Source organism: Chelonoidis abingdonii, chromosome 10 (assembly GCF_003597395.2).
Source record: "Chelonoidis abingdonii isolate Lonesome George chromosome 10, CheloAbing_2.0, whole genome shotgun sequence".
Lineage (NCBI taxonomy): Eukaryota > Metazoa > Chordata > Testudines > Testudinidae > Chelonoidis > Chelonoidis abingdonii.
In genome coordinates, this window is record NC_133778.1 from 57,424,482 (window position 1) to 57,440,963 (window position 16,482).

At 37.4% G+C, this 16,482-nt stretch overlaps 1 protein-coding gene across 7 annotated transcripts in view; it reads left to right on the top strand.

Moving 5' to 3' along the window:
* QTMAN (queuosine-tRNA mannosyltransferase) overlaps nucleotides 1–16,482 on the top strand; it is a 359,192-nt gene that overhangs the window by 117,293 nt on the left and 225,417 nt on the right. For all 7 annotated transcript variants that reach the window (XM_075070243.1, XM_075070244.1, XM_075070242.1 and 4 more), the window contains 2 exons: nucleotides 10,517–10,684; nucleotides 13,837–14,010. In XM_075070243.1, coding sequence (XP_074926344.1) covers nucleotides 10,517–10,684; nucleotides 13,837–14,010 — 342 coding nt within the window. The remainder of the gene's footprint in view (nucleotides 1–10,516; nucleotides 10,685–13,836; nucleotides 14,011–16,482) is intronic.

Consider the following 16,482-nt stretch of genomic DNA (forward strand, 5'->3'; position numbering starts at 1 on the left):
GCTACTATGACATTACTGGGGCATGTGACCAGATCACTTCGTACTGGACTCCATCTTGGAATACCAGTGTTTTTCCACGGAAAGGCTGGGAACCAAGTTTGGAGACAAAGAGTTCCCGTCATATACAAAAGCTATTTAAGGCATGGGAGTGACATCATCGAGGCTCTTCACTGACTCCTCACCCAAAGAAGACTCTTGAAAACACCTGAAGAACAAGGACTGAACTGGGGGGAAGGGCTGGACCCAGGCTAGAGGGATTTCTAGCCTGTGAAAGGAATACCTGGGGTTTTAAGCTGCAAGCAAATACAGCTTGTCCTTTAAGGGCCAGCTTAAATAATCATTTAGAGTGAGAATTTGCTACTCATATCCAATCTCTGTAGTATATTAAACTTAGATTACATTTTTTTTGTATTTGCTAGATAATCCGCTTTGATCTCTTTGCTATCCCTTATAATCACTTAAAATCTATCTTTTGAAGTTAATAAATATTTGCGTTAGCACAAACCAGCGTGTGGAAGTTATAACTTGGGGTTAAAGGCTGTTGTATATTTCCTCTCCACATCGAGGGAGTGGGGAAAGGGCATAGGCCGTAATTCAGGATCAGGGCCCCCCTGTGCTGGGTGCTGTATAAATTCATATCCGACCCTGATCCTTCAAATACCTCAGGATCTGCTTAACTTAATTCACATAAGTAGTTCCACCGATGTCAAAGAGCCTACTTACATGATTAAAGTTAAGCACAAGCTTATGTATATGCAGGATGGGGGCTTGTAGAGTGTATGTTTACTGGGCACTAAAGTCCAAAGCAGTTCAGCCTGTCTTTGAAGAGATGTTGATACTATATTTGGGATTAATTCTGATTGTGTTGCAGAAATGATCATTTAAAACGCTGCAAAATGCTTGGGACACTTTGGGGTGACCGCTAAGAGCAGATGAGTGTTTAAGAAAGATAATCTTTAATGCAGGTGTCAGGGTAGTATGTACAGTAGTTACAGTGTAAAGAAATGTACTGCATGTGTTAACATGTTTGTAGTCTTGATGGGTCTGGATAAGCATACTATAATAGCAGTTTAAATGGACTTTTTGTGAGATGGTAGGCTAATGATGTAGCTGTTAATTTGAATTTAGCCGACATTTTAAATATAGGTTTCTCTTACAGAGACAAAAGTTGCAATTTAAAGCTCTTTGGTGGTCTAAAAACAGCTTAATTCTCTAGTAGCATGATAATAAGTACTAATCCAGCTTATACAGTGATTGTAGTATGTCATGTTTGTGAAAGATTGCCTAACTCTGCTTTCTCTAGGTTTTATGTTAATTTTTTTAAATTAATCATAAAACCTTATAACATCTTTATGCTGAGATAAATTGTTCAATTTAACTTGTGCTCAAGCAGCAGCTGTCAGGAATTATCATGTTTCCAGCGTTTTTGCTATCACCTTGTGTCCTTACCTCCTGGAAAGACTCAGTGGGATGATAAAGCTCACCTTGTTAGGATTTATTACTTAAATAATAACCTGAGGTAAAATGAAAGTAGATGTCACATAGAATGACAACTGATATATATTTGTCACACATTACATTATAATAAACTTTCCTTTCCTACCCTAGTAGTAGATGTTAAGTAGAAATACTCTTCAACATATCCTCCAGTGCCCTGCATGAGTCCATTAGCCATGTACACTACTCCTCTGTGGGCATGTTCACAATGACTTGTACTGTCAGTTGTTATTTAAGCTTATAATGCCTAAGGAAATTGCTTATTGCTGGTAGTTAAAGCTATTGTACCAGTAAAGAAGCAAAGCTGAGGGCAGCTAGTGTGTGTAGGTTTATGTTATAGAAATACTCTGGGACATTTTTAGGGGATCAGTGAGGACATTTTATAATACCATTATGGATTTATATTTTGTTTGCAGTCACAGTAGGAAAAGTAAGCAAAACCATTTAAATTCTAAATAGAGTGGTTGCTAATAATTATAAAACTTGCTCTTGTCATTGGTTAATTCATGAGACTGGTAATGAAATGTGATTTTGTTGGTAAAAGTCTTACTGCTTTTTTAATAATTAGATACTTTAACACTATTCTTTGTGTCTCAATGGCTAAAACACTTGTCCAAGTCCTTATCATTTTCCTCCTTGATTACAGCAAACCTCCTCCTTTTATGCTTCTCTGACACCCACCCCTTCAGTGTTTCCAGAATGCTGCTACAATGATTGTTGTCCCGTTGATATGACCATATTACTCTTTTCTTTGAATCTCTGCACCGGCTCCCCCCTTACACACCACATCAAGTTTAAACTGCTCAGCTTCACCTTGAAGGCCCTGCACAACTCTGTTGTAGCCTATATCATGCATCTCATTTTTCATAATATTCCTTGTCCTTTTTTTCTCTCCTCCCACTCTTGCCTTTGTCTTGTTCCATGCTGCCTTGTATGGTTTCAGTCTGAATATGCCATATTTCCTCCCTCTGCCCATTCAGATCTCTTCTAGAGAAATACTTGTTTTGCCAGAACCACAGATACTAACCTGCATCAATCAAATTCTCTTTCCAGCTTGGCATATAAGAAGGAAAGGAGTCATCTTCTTTTATATGTCTTAAAAACAGCAAAGTTAAATGTTCAGGTCTGAAATTCATGATCCAGTTTGATCGCTTCAGGTGTTGCAGAGCGGATGGCAGAGATTCCACCAAGATATTATGTGGAACATTGGTTGACAAGATGTTCCATAGTCTGAAGTCTGTTTCTGCAGTCGCAAATAGGATTTGTGTTTTAGTCCCCATTTATGCAGAGATAGGCACATCTGCCATGTGATCTGTGAATGTGGTTCAAAGTGTACCATAGTTTCAGTGGAGGAGGAGGGGCGGCAAGCCACTGGGTTCTTCAGTTGGATCCCTGATGAGATGTTTATATGGAATGTTGGCATCCTTCCACATTGCTTGCCATTGATCTTCCAGGGAAAACTGATTCTTTGAGCTCTTGCACTGCAAACCCAAAAGGTTTTCTAGATTGGAGTTTGAATCTCAGCTTGTTATTTAGATCTTCATGTATTGGCAGATCTTTGTTTCCTTGGATAAAATTGGACTCCCAAAAAATTATCTGGTCATGATGAATTTAAGGTTGGTGGATGTGTGCCAATATGGGAAGCTGTGATTGTGGTGTTGATTTTACTGCACCATTTGATTTACTCTAATTTGAATTTGAATTTGAATCATTCTTCACTGCAGGTGATGTCAGAAAATTCCTACACCTGAGCAATTCTTTTTAAGTGACAAATCTGAGGAATTGTCCCAGATTGAGGTGTCTGTAGAGGAGGTTTTGGAACAAACGGATAAATTTAACAGCAATAAGTCACCAGAACCAGATGGTATTCACCCAAAAGTTCTGAAAGAACTCAAATATGAAATTGCAGTTCTAATTGTGGTATGTAACCTATTGCTGAAAACAGCCTCTGTACCAGATGACAGGTGGATACCTAATGTGTTGCTGATTTTTAAAAAAAAAATCTCCAGAGGCAATCCTGGCAATAACAGGCTAGTGAGCTTAACTTCAGTATCAGGCAAATTGGTTGAGACTACAGTAAAGAACAGAATTATCAAACACACAGATGAACATGGTATGTTGGGAAAGAGTCAACATGGCTTTTGTACAGGGAAATCATGCCTTGTGTTAACAAACGTGGACATGGGCAATCGAGTGAATATAGTGTCCTTAGACTTGCAGAAAGCAAAGTTCCTCGCTGAAGTCTTTTAAGCAAAGTAAGGAGTGATGGGATAGAGGGAAGTGCCTGTCATGGATCAAGATAGGAAACAAAGGGTAGGAATAAATTGTCAGTTTTCACAGTGTGGAGAGGTAAATAGCAGGGTCCCCAAGAGAACAGTACTGGGACCAGTGCTGTTCAACATGTTCATAAAAGATCTGGGAAAGTCGGTAAACAGTGAGATGGCAAAGTTTTCAGATGATACAAAATTAGTCAGGATAATTAGGTCCAAAGCAGACTGTGAAGAATCACAAAGGAATCTCACAAAATTGGGTGACTTGGCAAGAAAATGACAGCTGAAATTCAATGTTGATAAATGCAAAGTAATGTACACTGGAAAATATAATCCCAATCATACATATAAAATGATGAGGTCTAAATTAGCTGTTACAATTCAGGAAAGAGATCTTGGAGTCATTGTAGATAGTTCTCTGAAAACATCCACTCAATGTGAAACAGCAGTCAAAAAAGCTAACAGAAAAGAAAGGAAAAAAAGAGGTATATCTCCATTATTTTATCTCCTAGAACTGGAAGGGACCCCGAAGGGTCATCGAGTCCAGCCCCCTGCCTTCACTAGCAGGACCAACCAGGAGTCATTGAAAAAGGGGTAGATAATTAGACAGAACATATCATAATGCCACTATGTAAATCCATAGTACCCCCACATGTTGAATGCTTTATGCAGTTCTGGTCACTCCATCTCAGTAAAGAATTGGAAAATGTCCAGAGAAGGGCAATGAAAATTATTAGGGGTATGGAACAGCTTCCATATGAAGAGAGACTAAAAAGCTTCCATATGAAGAGAGATTAAAAAGACTGGGACTGTTCAGGTTGGAAAAATGATTGCTGAGGGAGAGGATATGATAGAAGTCTATAAAATCATGAGTCGTGTGGAGAAAGTAAATAAGGAAATGTTGTTTACCTCTTCACAGAACACACAAACCAGGGGTGTCACAATGAAATTTATTGGCAACAGGTTTAAAACTGACGTAAATGAGTACTTCTTCACACAAAGCACAGTCAACTTGGGGGACTTGTTGCCAGGGGATGCTGTGAAGGCCACAAGAATAACTGGGTTCAAAAAATAACTAGATACGTTCATTAAGGATAGGCCCACAAAAACATTTAGCCAAGATGGTCAGGAATGCAACCCCATGCTTTTGGTGTCCCAAAACCTCTGACTACTAGGGATTAGGATCAGGTGACGGGGATAGATCACTCAATAAATTACACAGTTCTGTTTGCTCCCTCTGAAGCATCTGGCACCGGACTCTGCTGGAAGATAGGATACTGGGGTATATTCATAGAATATTAGGACTATAAGGGACCTCTTGAGGTCATCTAGTCCAGTCCTCTGCACTCATGGCAAGACTATATTATCTAGACCAGTGGTGGGCAACCTGCAGTCCATGGGCCACATGGGGCCCATCACGGTAATCTGATGGCGGGCTGCAAAACATTTTGCTGACATTGACCATCAGCAGGCACAGCTCCCTGCAGCTCCCAGTGACTGCAGTTCACTGTTCCCGGCCAATGGGAGGCTGTGGGAAGGGGCAGCCAGCACATCCCTGTGGCCCACCACTTCCTGCAGCTCCCATTGGTCTGGAACAGCAAACCGTGGCCACTGGGAGCTTCAGGGGTCCGTGCTTGCGGATGGTCAACCTCAGCAAAATGTCTCGTGGCCCGCAGTCAGATTACCCTGATGGGCTGCCTGTGGGCCGCAGGTTGCCCACCACGGATCTAGACCATTCCTGACAGGTGTTTGTCTAACCTGCTTTTAAAAATCTCCACTGATGGAGATTCCACAACCTCCCTAGGCAATTTATTTCTGTGCTTAACCACCCTGACAGGAAGTTTTTCCTAATGTCCGACCTAAACCTCCCTTGCTGCAATGTAAGTCCATTGCTTCTTGTCCTATCCTCAAAGGATAAGAACAATTTTTCTCCCTCCTCCTTATAACTATCTTTTATGAACTTGATGGACCATTGGTCTGACTCAGCATGGCCATTCTTATGTTCTCATGTTTTTATGTAATGATTCTTGTAGTGGTAAGATGAGAGTCAATGAGTGATGTGTGGGAGCTATGTGTCTGGATGGATGAGCAGTATCTGTAGTAGATTAAACGAGGACTAGTGAAGAAGTTCATAGGGTTTTTGCATCAGCTTCCTATGTTTTTCCTGTCTGTTTCTGGATGAGATTTATATTAATGTTTATTTTGTCAGGTGAGGCTTTGGTCTGTTGTCACACCAAGATAATTCAGGGTGGGATTGTGTTTTTCTATTGGTAACAGAAGTCCACATGCTGTTCTGTCATAGCCTTTGGATTACTTTAATGAAATGCTGACATTAGAGTCTTGGTGGGGTTTTTTCATTTTAATTTCAGCTTAAGAAATATCCTTCCATGGTTTTAAAATCCTTGTTTAGTATTTGTTTTATGATAAGTAAATTGTTCTGACTGCACAATCACGCAATCTCATCAGCATAAGCAAATTTCCGTGATGATGTATAAGGAAGGTCACTAATATAGATGGTGCTAGAACTGATCCCTATGGTAAACCATCATTGAGAGTACATGGTCTGCTGATCTGGTCACCAGGGAAAACATGAAACTTATGATTGGTCAGGACTTCTGAGAAGAATTTTATCATTGCATTGTATGGGATAATTTTGCTGTCTTTCAGAAGGTCGTCCGTTCATACAGTACCATTGGTACCCCCTATAAGTCTAAGAAAGCTGCCCCAATCTTGAATTTTTGTTGGAATTCCATCTCAGTGTGTATTGTTAAGATTAATACTTGGCCAGTGCACCTCTGACTTGGCTGGAAACCAACTTGTTCATTCAGTAACATTCCTGGACTTGGCAATGGCATTGGTCATAGATTGTGGGGAGAATCCCTGAGGAATGATATAGGAGAACACTGCTACCCCCATTTCTGTACCTTGGCTACAGGGTTTTTAATAAATACTAGAAGGATGCCATCAAGTCTTGCTTCTTTCCCAGCTTTTGTAAGTGAGAAGTTCTTGTTTATCTTAACAGTGAAAGTCAGTGATGAGGTGGGTAGTGAACTGCTGTAACTCTCTGTGCCCTTTGCATTAATAGAGTTGTCCTCTGGTGCTTTTGAGTTCATAAGAAGTGTGCTTGTGATGACATCAGCTAAGACCTCAGGGTTTTACATTTCTCTGGGTTTGCAGACCCAAGGTGATGCAATAATAGCCAAGCATTACGACTCCAGTGAGTAACGTCCAAAGATTCAACTGTTTCAATCCATCTTTGATGGAGAGTTAAATTTAGTGATTCTAGTAGGGATGTTGCGGTGTTTGTTTCATCAGATGTTTGGTATTCCGGTAATAGTCTTTATGTTTCTGGTTGCGAGCATCAGATGTATCCTTTTTGATAGCTATTGGAGATGTTTTTTCTTTTGGCCCTTTGCTTGAGCCAGGTGAAACAGTTGCAGTTTTCAGGCTATGGTTGAATAGCATCAATTATGGCCTCAGTTGTTACAATGAATCCCAGCCAGCTTTCCTTTTGAAAGTTCCATCACAGTTTGGGTGGTTTAGTGGGAGTTCAGTTCCAGTGCTGGGAGTTCAATACTCAAAGTTGACTATTTGAAAAATTGCCAAGAACGGTTCTAGAGATGTTTTGAAGGATTCTGAACTCATCGTTGTTGAGGAAATAGAGGTCTAGGTAGTAGTTTCTGTTCCAGTAAACAGAATAAAAAGTGCCTGTTTTTCACAACAAAGAGAAGGTATATGTCTTTGATTACCATTCTGCAAGTTCCTCATCTGGAGTATCATTGCTACTATAGCCCCACATTATGTAGTGGCTATTGAAATCACTGATATATATAACAGAGTAATACACTGTGGATAAAGTGGGAAAAGGCTGGTCGGTATTCGGTGGTTTATTCAATTAGCTACCACAGGGGTCGGCAGCCTTTCAGAAGTGGTGTGCCAAGTCTTCATTCATTCACTTTAATTTAAGGTTTTGTGTGCCAGTAATATATTTTAATGTTTTTAGAAGGTCTTTTTCTATAAGTCTATAATATATAACTAAACTATTGCTGTATATAAAGTAAACAAGGTTTTTAAAATGTTTAAGAAGCTTCATTTAAAATTAAATTAAAATGCAGAGCCACCCGGACCGATGGTCAGGACCTGGGCAGTGTGAGTGTCACCGAAAATCAGCTTGCGTCCCACCTTTGGCATGCATGCCATAGGTTGCCTATCCCTGAGCACTGTGGCACACTCACAATTCTTATTGAGGTAGTAAAGGTTCTGGTGTTACTCCTGACATCTATTGGGTCATAATCTTTAATGCCCCACCTGATATGTATAGAAAAGCTATGTTTTGAATGATGGAGAGAGGTGACAAAATTGTATCCAGCAATATGGCAGCCTGATTCTTGAGAGGGTTTTTTTTTTTTGTTTGTTTTTTTAAATATAAGTGTGATGGCATTGATCATATTATCTTTTAGATGGGGATATACCTTCGACATTCTGTTGGTAAATTCATAGAGCTGAGCCTACTATTCTCTTCAAGTGGCTCTGAAAGGAATCACTTTTTGCAGGATAATTATCTCCATTGCTGTTCAATCTCAGATTTCACTGAGAGTATGTCTGCACTACCCACCGGATCGGCGGGTAGCGATCTATCTATCGGGGATCGATTTATCACGTGTAGTGTAGACGCAATAAATCGATCCCCAATCGCTCTCTCATCTACTGCTGAACTCCAGCTCAGCAAGAGGTGGAAGCAAAGTCAACGGGGCAGCCACAGCACGCTGCAAGGACGCGAAGTAAGTAATTGTAATTCGATCTAAGATGCGTCAACTTCAGCTACACTGTTCTCGTAGCTGAAGTTGGGTATCTTAGATCAACCCCCTTCTCCCAGTGTAGACCGAGCCTGAGTGACATTCAGATGCAGATTTGTTGACATTGAGTGTGTGTTGACACATAGCAGGGCAGACTATGAGAAGGTTGTCATCATTTACCCTGGGAAAGGCGTGAGAGGGAGGTTTAATAAGAAAAAAAGATTGTTCAAGGACATCATCAGGATGAATAAATAAATTAAATAATAGGAGATATATCTATCTCCTGGAACTGGAAGAGACCTTGAAAGGTCATTAAGTCCAGCCCCCTGCCTTCACTAGCAGGACCAAGTACTGATTTTTGCCCCAGATCCCTAAGTGGCCCCCTCAAGGATTGAACTCACAACCCTTTGGTTTAGTTGGCCAATGCTCAGACCACTGAGCTATCCCTCCCCCCAGATGAGCCCATAATTTATCCAGGTAACCATGTAATCTTATCATTGTAACCTTTTATCCTTCTCTCACACACACAAACATACACACACACACACACACTTTGTTGCTGTCACTCATTCTCTCATGTCTAAAATGATATTGTAAGTTCCTCAGGGCAAGGATTGTATTTTTTCTATGATCATTAAATTGCCTAGCACATGTAGGGTGGAATCTTTTCACCTCAGGTTTGTATCTGGCCAGGTCACTTGAAGTGAAAAAATTGTGGCTCCCTGAGACAAGTGTTTGATTACTTACATCAGATGATTTGTGGGTCCCATCTTAGTTGGCACTCTAACTGACAATCTCATGTAGATTCTTTCACACCCCTAGGGGTGACTCTACCAGATCAGGGTTGAGTCATGTTGATGAGGTTGGGTGGAGGAGCTGCTCTTCATGTTGTATATATTCCATAGGTTCTGAGGTTGCCTATTAAATGTGCCAAATTTTTGACATTGTAAGCCAATGTTACCTCTGTTCTGACTGGAGTCCCCTACAATTAGTAGAGTGAATATCTTGGGAATGCTATGGTACGTTTAGTTACTTCAGCCAATTGGAAACTTTGTAAGGTAACCACTAAAAACAGAAGATTATCATTCCACTATGTCCATTTAGCACTTTTTTTGAGCACTAATTCAGCTTTTTTAAAAAAACAAAAAAGAAAGAAAGGGAAAATTGGCAAAGGTTACAGAAAAGAAACCCTTTAACCAGACATTGTATTTGCAAAATTAGAATGAAGGATGGACTGGCAAATCAGTGAGGAACATACTGTTAACTTTCTGATTGTTCAGTTATATCAAGGGCAAGAAATCAGTGTGGTAATTTTCTTTGGGCTTGAGTTATATATAATTTGAAGGATATGAACAATTTTATGGACTATAAAATGGTAACTGTACTATGGCAATATTGGGGAGCAGGGAACAAAACAACAAAATAATGTTATGTAGGATGCTTAATAAAAATGGAAAAAGAGATGGAGAGAGTGAGAAAAACACCACACCAGATAAGTATACTGCATAAATCAAAAGAGTTTGTCATAACATGAACATGTGCCATTCCTGCTCATATATTGAATTTCAGTAGTTGGTTGCATAAAGAAGTAAAGTGTAATGAAACTGGCAAGCAAAGTATTCCCCAGTCAGCCTTATCTTTGTTCCATTTGTCCTTCAGATACAGCTCTCTTGCCTTTTTCAGTAAAATCCATCCAGCTTTTTTATTTTGCATTTCTCTGTAACTGAGCTGAGAAGACCAATGAGATTCAGTGCTTTTCTAGTTGAGTTCTTAGCAGCTGCTTTTTAAGACATCAAAACTTAGAATGCTGCTACATGGTATTAAGGCTTATCTATTGATGTGTCCCTATAGGGGTTATGTATTTCTTGTGGGGGGTAGGCAGAGAGGAAGGGTAAAGAGTGACCCTTTTGAGCATGCTCACAGACAATAAACACTACTTTCCTTGTTTCTTAGGATCCTCTTTGCAAGCTCAGTGCTTAACCTGACTGAACTTATTGCCCTTCGGCCTGACCTTGGCAAATTGAAAAAGGTCCTTTACTTCCATGAGAACCAGTTGGCATATCCTGTACAGAAGTACCAGGAAAGAGATTTCCAATATGGATACAACCAGATTCTTTCATGGTAGGTGTTTCTCATAGCATTATGTGTTATTTAATGACATCTTTTAAACATTTTTAAACCTGGGGAGTCCTGCGCTACTTCAACAACACTGTTACAAACTGAGATACAAATATATACAGTCCCAAGTGGGTGCTAAGTCAAGTGCTGTGGCAGAAACAAGTAGTAAAGTACTTCTCATCTCAAGCTATTGTTCAAGTCTACCTGTGTGCTAAAGGACTACCACGCTACACCTGTAAATTGCACTAATTTTCAATTCATACCTATTCATTGCAAACAAGATGCTGTAGCTCAAGTACACTTAGCAGAGACGCAGTTAATCAGCTCTTGCTGGGCTATTGATTTTAATGCATCCAACTGAATTAAAATAGGAGTTTTCAGGGGAATAAACAAAAATTAAAACATAATGCAGCAAGTTTGTTTGTGTGTCTTAAAGGAGTGAGAGCAGTAAACATATCCTTAATTTCTTTCTTTTTTCTTTTTTTTTTTTTTGGTATTCAGAAATTATGCAGTGTTAAAATACCCAGACGTTTTAAAGGCTATGGTCCTTTATTGTTACTTAAAACAAATGTATTTCCTGAATCTGAGTTAATGAAAGAAGTTAATAACAGCACACTGAAAAGCTTTGTGATTAGACACTGCACAAACCTAAGTGAATCTGCAAAGCTGAATTGGTTTGAATTGAAATAAATTCATTTGGTTGATCTATCTCACCTATTTGTTATTAGGAGACTTATTAAAAGCATAGATTGAATATTTTTAAATACATGTAAAATATTTGAATCTTTGTAAAATGAGCCAGTTAATATTCAGATTTCACAAATGATAATCTTTATATATACAGAACATTTTCTAGATCTGTTTCTATCTTTGCATTTGCAAGATGCTTCAGTTATTAAGCATTTTCAGTGCTGTGAAAATGTAGTGAAATGGCTGTACAGTACTTGGAATGTATTTTGAAAACAGTAGCAGCCATTTTGAAATTTAATAATATAAAACTATGGTGGTGGGTGGTGAAGCTGAAGAAGGAAATATCTAAAAAAGATGTATTTTAACTTCTTTCAGTAAATGCTGTATTTTTCTGAGTTTTTATATTACAGGACCTTTCTCTTAATTAGGAAAAGACCTCTAAGAATGCTTGCTTCCATGTTTTCTTTAGCCTAGAGTTGCCTCTGTACATTAATGTAAATGCATAATGTACATACTTTGAACATTTTTGGCTCTGCAAGTGGACATTTATTAATGGCAAAAGAGAACAAATCTTGTTTATATTTTAGCTGCATTGTCTATTGTCTGTCTATTAGCAGTCACCTGTAAAGAAAAAAAAATGTTGTGCTCTCACCCCCATGTTATATTTGAGAAGGTCTGAAGTTTTTAATATTTTAAGTTTTTTTCTGTTTTTTTTAAACCTTAGAAATGTCAGGAATGCTAAATCTTTTCTTCTGTTTTTGTTCAGACTTCTTGGAGGAGAAGATAACTGGGCTGAGAGCTTTCTCAAGTCTGTTTCATGGTGTTAATCTTTAGGAAAGAGAGCTTTTCTCCCAAGTGTTTATCAGGAGTTTGTTACATAGGTGTTAACGAAGTTTAAATAGTATGACTAATATTCCTTCCCTTTTAGTTGCTCAGGTTTCAGTTTTTTATGATGATAGGATCCCTCCAGTTTGCCAGTCACATTTAAATCCTCCAGCAGAAAACAGAGTAGATAAGACCTAGTATTTCTAATGTACAAAACAAGCAGAGATACAAATTTGCAGGCCTTTGTTATATAATGGGGAAAAGTTTTTGTTTTGAATGTCAATTATAAGTCTAGTCAAAGAGGTAGACTGGCTCACTAGTTGTTTTAACTTGAGAAAAACAAATGGTAAAAAGTCGTAGGTGGAGATGAATGGGAGATTTTTAAAAATAGTTCAACTCTAATAGTCTAGTTAAAAAGGATTATTTCTCTCTCAAATGTTTCCTTGCTTTTCCTGCTGACTCCTACTGCTTTTGGTGAGCATTATCCATTTTCTTTCTTGGCCAGACAGAAGTGTGAGTTGTGAGGATGAATGACAAGTTTTCACTTCAAATACACTTTTCACCAGTCCAGTAACTTATAAACACATATCCTCAATGTATCTTAGGGCCCATAGGTCAGTATCACAATATGATATACTGAGAAAATCTACTAGACATAAACTTAATTTTCATATTAATATTTAACTTTTGTTATAATATTACATTTGTGCCAATATAGTTAAGATTGTGTCAGCACTTCCAGATAAACTTCCCAATTTTTCATTGTTTGACACTTTTGCCTTTTCTCCAGACTGAAAACCTTAGCAAGGAAATCACACACATGTAATTAACAAAATTGCAAAAATATTGGTTCTACTGTTTTTAAGAGGTAATACTGAGGGACAAAAATGTTTTCTGGTGTCATGTCCTATCTTCTGTTAATGTACCAAAATTACATCTTAATTATTTTTTTAAAATATATGTGATTGATTAATCTATGATGTTATGACTTTTTGTATGTTTATTGTTTTATAAACATTTCCAAGATATCAAATATTTTGAATCAGAGTGACATTCATTTATCTGTGTTCCTGTTAACTGAAATTCTTGGTTAACAAAAGGTAGGTTATGTATCTCAGTAGGTATGTGCACTGAGCAATTTTATCTCCTTTTTCCCAGTTTAACTTTCTAAACAAGTTTTAGATGTCTCTGAACTATTCAGGGGCAAAAAGGGTTGTCGGCGATTGTACTATAGTTTGTTTAATGTGTCTTTTCATGATAAATGCTAATAGCAGCAAAAGTATTCTTACAATTTGAGTAAAAATTGACCCACATATAAAAGTGGATTTTCTCAAAATATCAGAATGGCTGTGATCCTTCAATTTAATAATAATAAACATTTATAATTCAATTTTTAAAAGATGTTTTTAATAAAAATTGTTAAATAACGTTTAAAAGATGAAACATGGATGGAAACCAATAAATTTAAACTAAGGCTGACACTTTCTCTTATTCATCTGATATGATGGAATCGCAACCTTTAATTTGGATTTCTTGCTTTGTCAGTTAGTGTCACAATATTTATCCTACATTAATCTGGCTTTAAAGTAATTCTGATTTTTCTTAAAGAACATTGCATTAATTCTAGCTGTATTTTACAGTTTGGTTGCTGATATTGTGGTGTTCAACTCTGCTTTTAATATGGAGTCATTTCTTACATCTATCGGAAAATTTCTGAAGCTGATTCCTGACCACAGGCCTAAGGATCTGGAAAAAATAATCAGACCAAAGTGCCAAGTTCTTCACTTTCCAGTCAGATTTCCTGATGTGAGCAGGTCAGTACATTTGACGCCATTCTCCATATTATGTCATAACTTGTTTCAAATCTATCTAAACTGATAGCCCTTGCTGCTAAATTTTAACTGATTAGTTCAAGCATTGTTAATTAGGGAATTTGGTTCTGTTTCACTGAGCTGCAAAATCCATTCATTTACAAAAGTATTTCAATAACCTAATGGTACTCACATTAGGACCTGATACTGCACCAATGAAATCAATAGGAGGTTTGCCAAGCAGGTCAATAGTTAGTACGTGTCATAGAAGGATAGTTTAATGTTAAGGAGGAACTACTTATTTTTGGCAAAGATAGAAGACGTTATTTGACTAGATAATTCACCAAAGGTAATTTGTTAGGTTGTTTTATTTGGAAAATCCAACTACTTTCTTTTTTCAAACCTATATAAGTGTTTGTGTTGAGAAGTAGAAAAAAAATTCCAGAGACTAGTGACAGTAATTAGTCTGTGACTGAGAAACTATATTTTCTTAGGTATGCTATAGTGGGATCTCCCCCCCCAGTATTTTATTGCTTACAGATAAGTGAAAAGAACTTCATTAATGTAGATCAGACTTGCATAATTTTGATGTTAACTGCAGTTATAGTAGCTCTTCACTCTACTTCAGTTAGTACAAAGGACATTTTTAATTACCTGTACTGCAGAACCCATCTTGAAATTAGCAAAGGGTTGTGTTATGTGGCTCAAAGGGAACATTCTGTAGATTCTTTTAACTTCTGATTAAACCTAACACAATTGTTTTTTTCTATCAGAAGGAACTCTTCTCCTCAACAGGAGCTTTGCTTCAATGGGGCTTACACTAGCTAGAGATAATCAGTTTGCAAAACTGTACTGTGCTCCTAAAAATAACATGAAGGGGGTTCTGCACTTTTGCTGATAAGGATGGGAAACAGTGTAATGAAACTTAAATGGCTATGCAGGAGTCTGGGGTTTGATTTTATTTCAAGTTCCATTCTGTTTAAATATTTATACCTTAAACCTTCAGCATGGACCAGCTAGCACATTACAAATAATTTCAAAGGATTTGTCTATTTGTGGAAGGTTTCTCTAAGGAAGAGTTGTTTAACACTAAGACTAAGTTAGCAAATTTTATTTACACATATAGATTTGTTTTAAGGCTTAGAAAGGATAGTAGGATTCTAAAGCACTACACCAAGATTTGTAAACATGGATGACTAAAGTTAAGCCTTTGAACCCAAATTTAGACACTCACATCGCTGTGGCCTGATTTTCTGGAGTGCCATTGAGAACTGTGAGTGCTTAGCACCTTTGAAAATTAGGGCATTTTCAATGGGATTTCTGCTCCTAAATCCTTTAAGTACTTTTAAAAATCCCGCTATGAGTGCCTGACCTTGGGTTTGCAGGCATGATAAATATATTGTCATAGATTACATTAACTTTTAATGTACTTTATTTTTAATTAATAATTTTAATTTTTATTGAGTCTTGTCTTTCTGAGGAATGACAGCTTTCTTATATTACAGATGTTACATTTGAAATTGAATCTAAAGGCCAGAATTTCAGCAATGTCTGCAAATATTATTATGCATGTGCACACAACTGTATGCACACACAATTCATAGTTTGTTGACATGTCTATTAGAAAAACACATTTTAAAAAATCCATTCCATTTTTATATTAATAGGACCTGCTGATATATATTTTAATTTTCATTTAAATACTATATTTAGAAATGAGTTATAATTATGCTGTCTGGACAAAAACCAATATCATCGTAAAAGACAGGAGCATTAAAAAAAACTTTTCCATAACTTTGAATAAAGTTCTTGGGTTTGGGGGCTTTATCTGCATCCAGTATTTGCCATTTCTTTACAAGATTGTGTTTTAAATAATGCTGAATGCACCCATGGCAACTGAATACAGTTTATTAATTTAGAGTATATTATTACAGTGAAATCTAGATGAATGGAGACTGAAGAGAAAAAGGTTAAGAAATATTGTGGCCAAGCTAAGATTCATAAAGCAAGCTTTTAGCCTACAGTGTTTTTCTGAGTTATTTTCAAATGATAATTTGCTTTATCCAGACCAAACTCATACAGTGTAAGTAAGTGATTATTTGCACGACTGACAATCATTTGAATGCCTGCAGTCTTTTTAAAATGCATAATTTTGCGAAGATGTTGGAAAAAATATCTAGAAATTCTGACGGCAAAATTACCAAGGTGATTTTTTCCTCTGTGTGTGTGTGCGTGCATGTGTGAGAGAGAGAGATGCAATTTTTATTTGGCTACGTGGCAGAGATGTTCTGAAAACAAAAAAAAGTCTTGTTAGCAATATGATTGTGATATGTAAAAGAGTCTTTATTTTAAGTTAATATTGTGACTATAGGACAAAATAAAAATACATTACTATACTGTATGTGACACTAGAACAGGGCCATGTGACTGCAGAATATAAAATTTCACTTGAGCAAATTCCACTGTTTTTATACG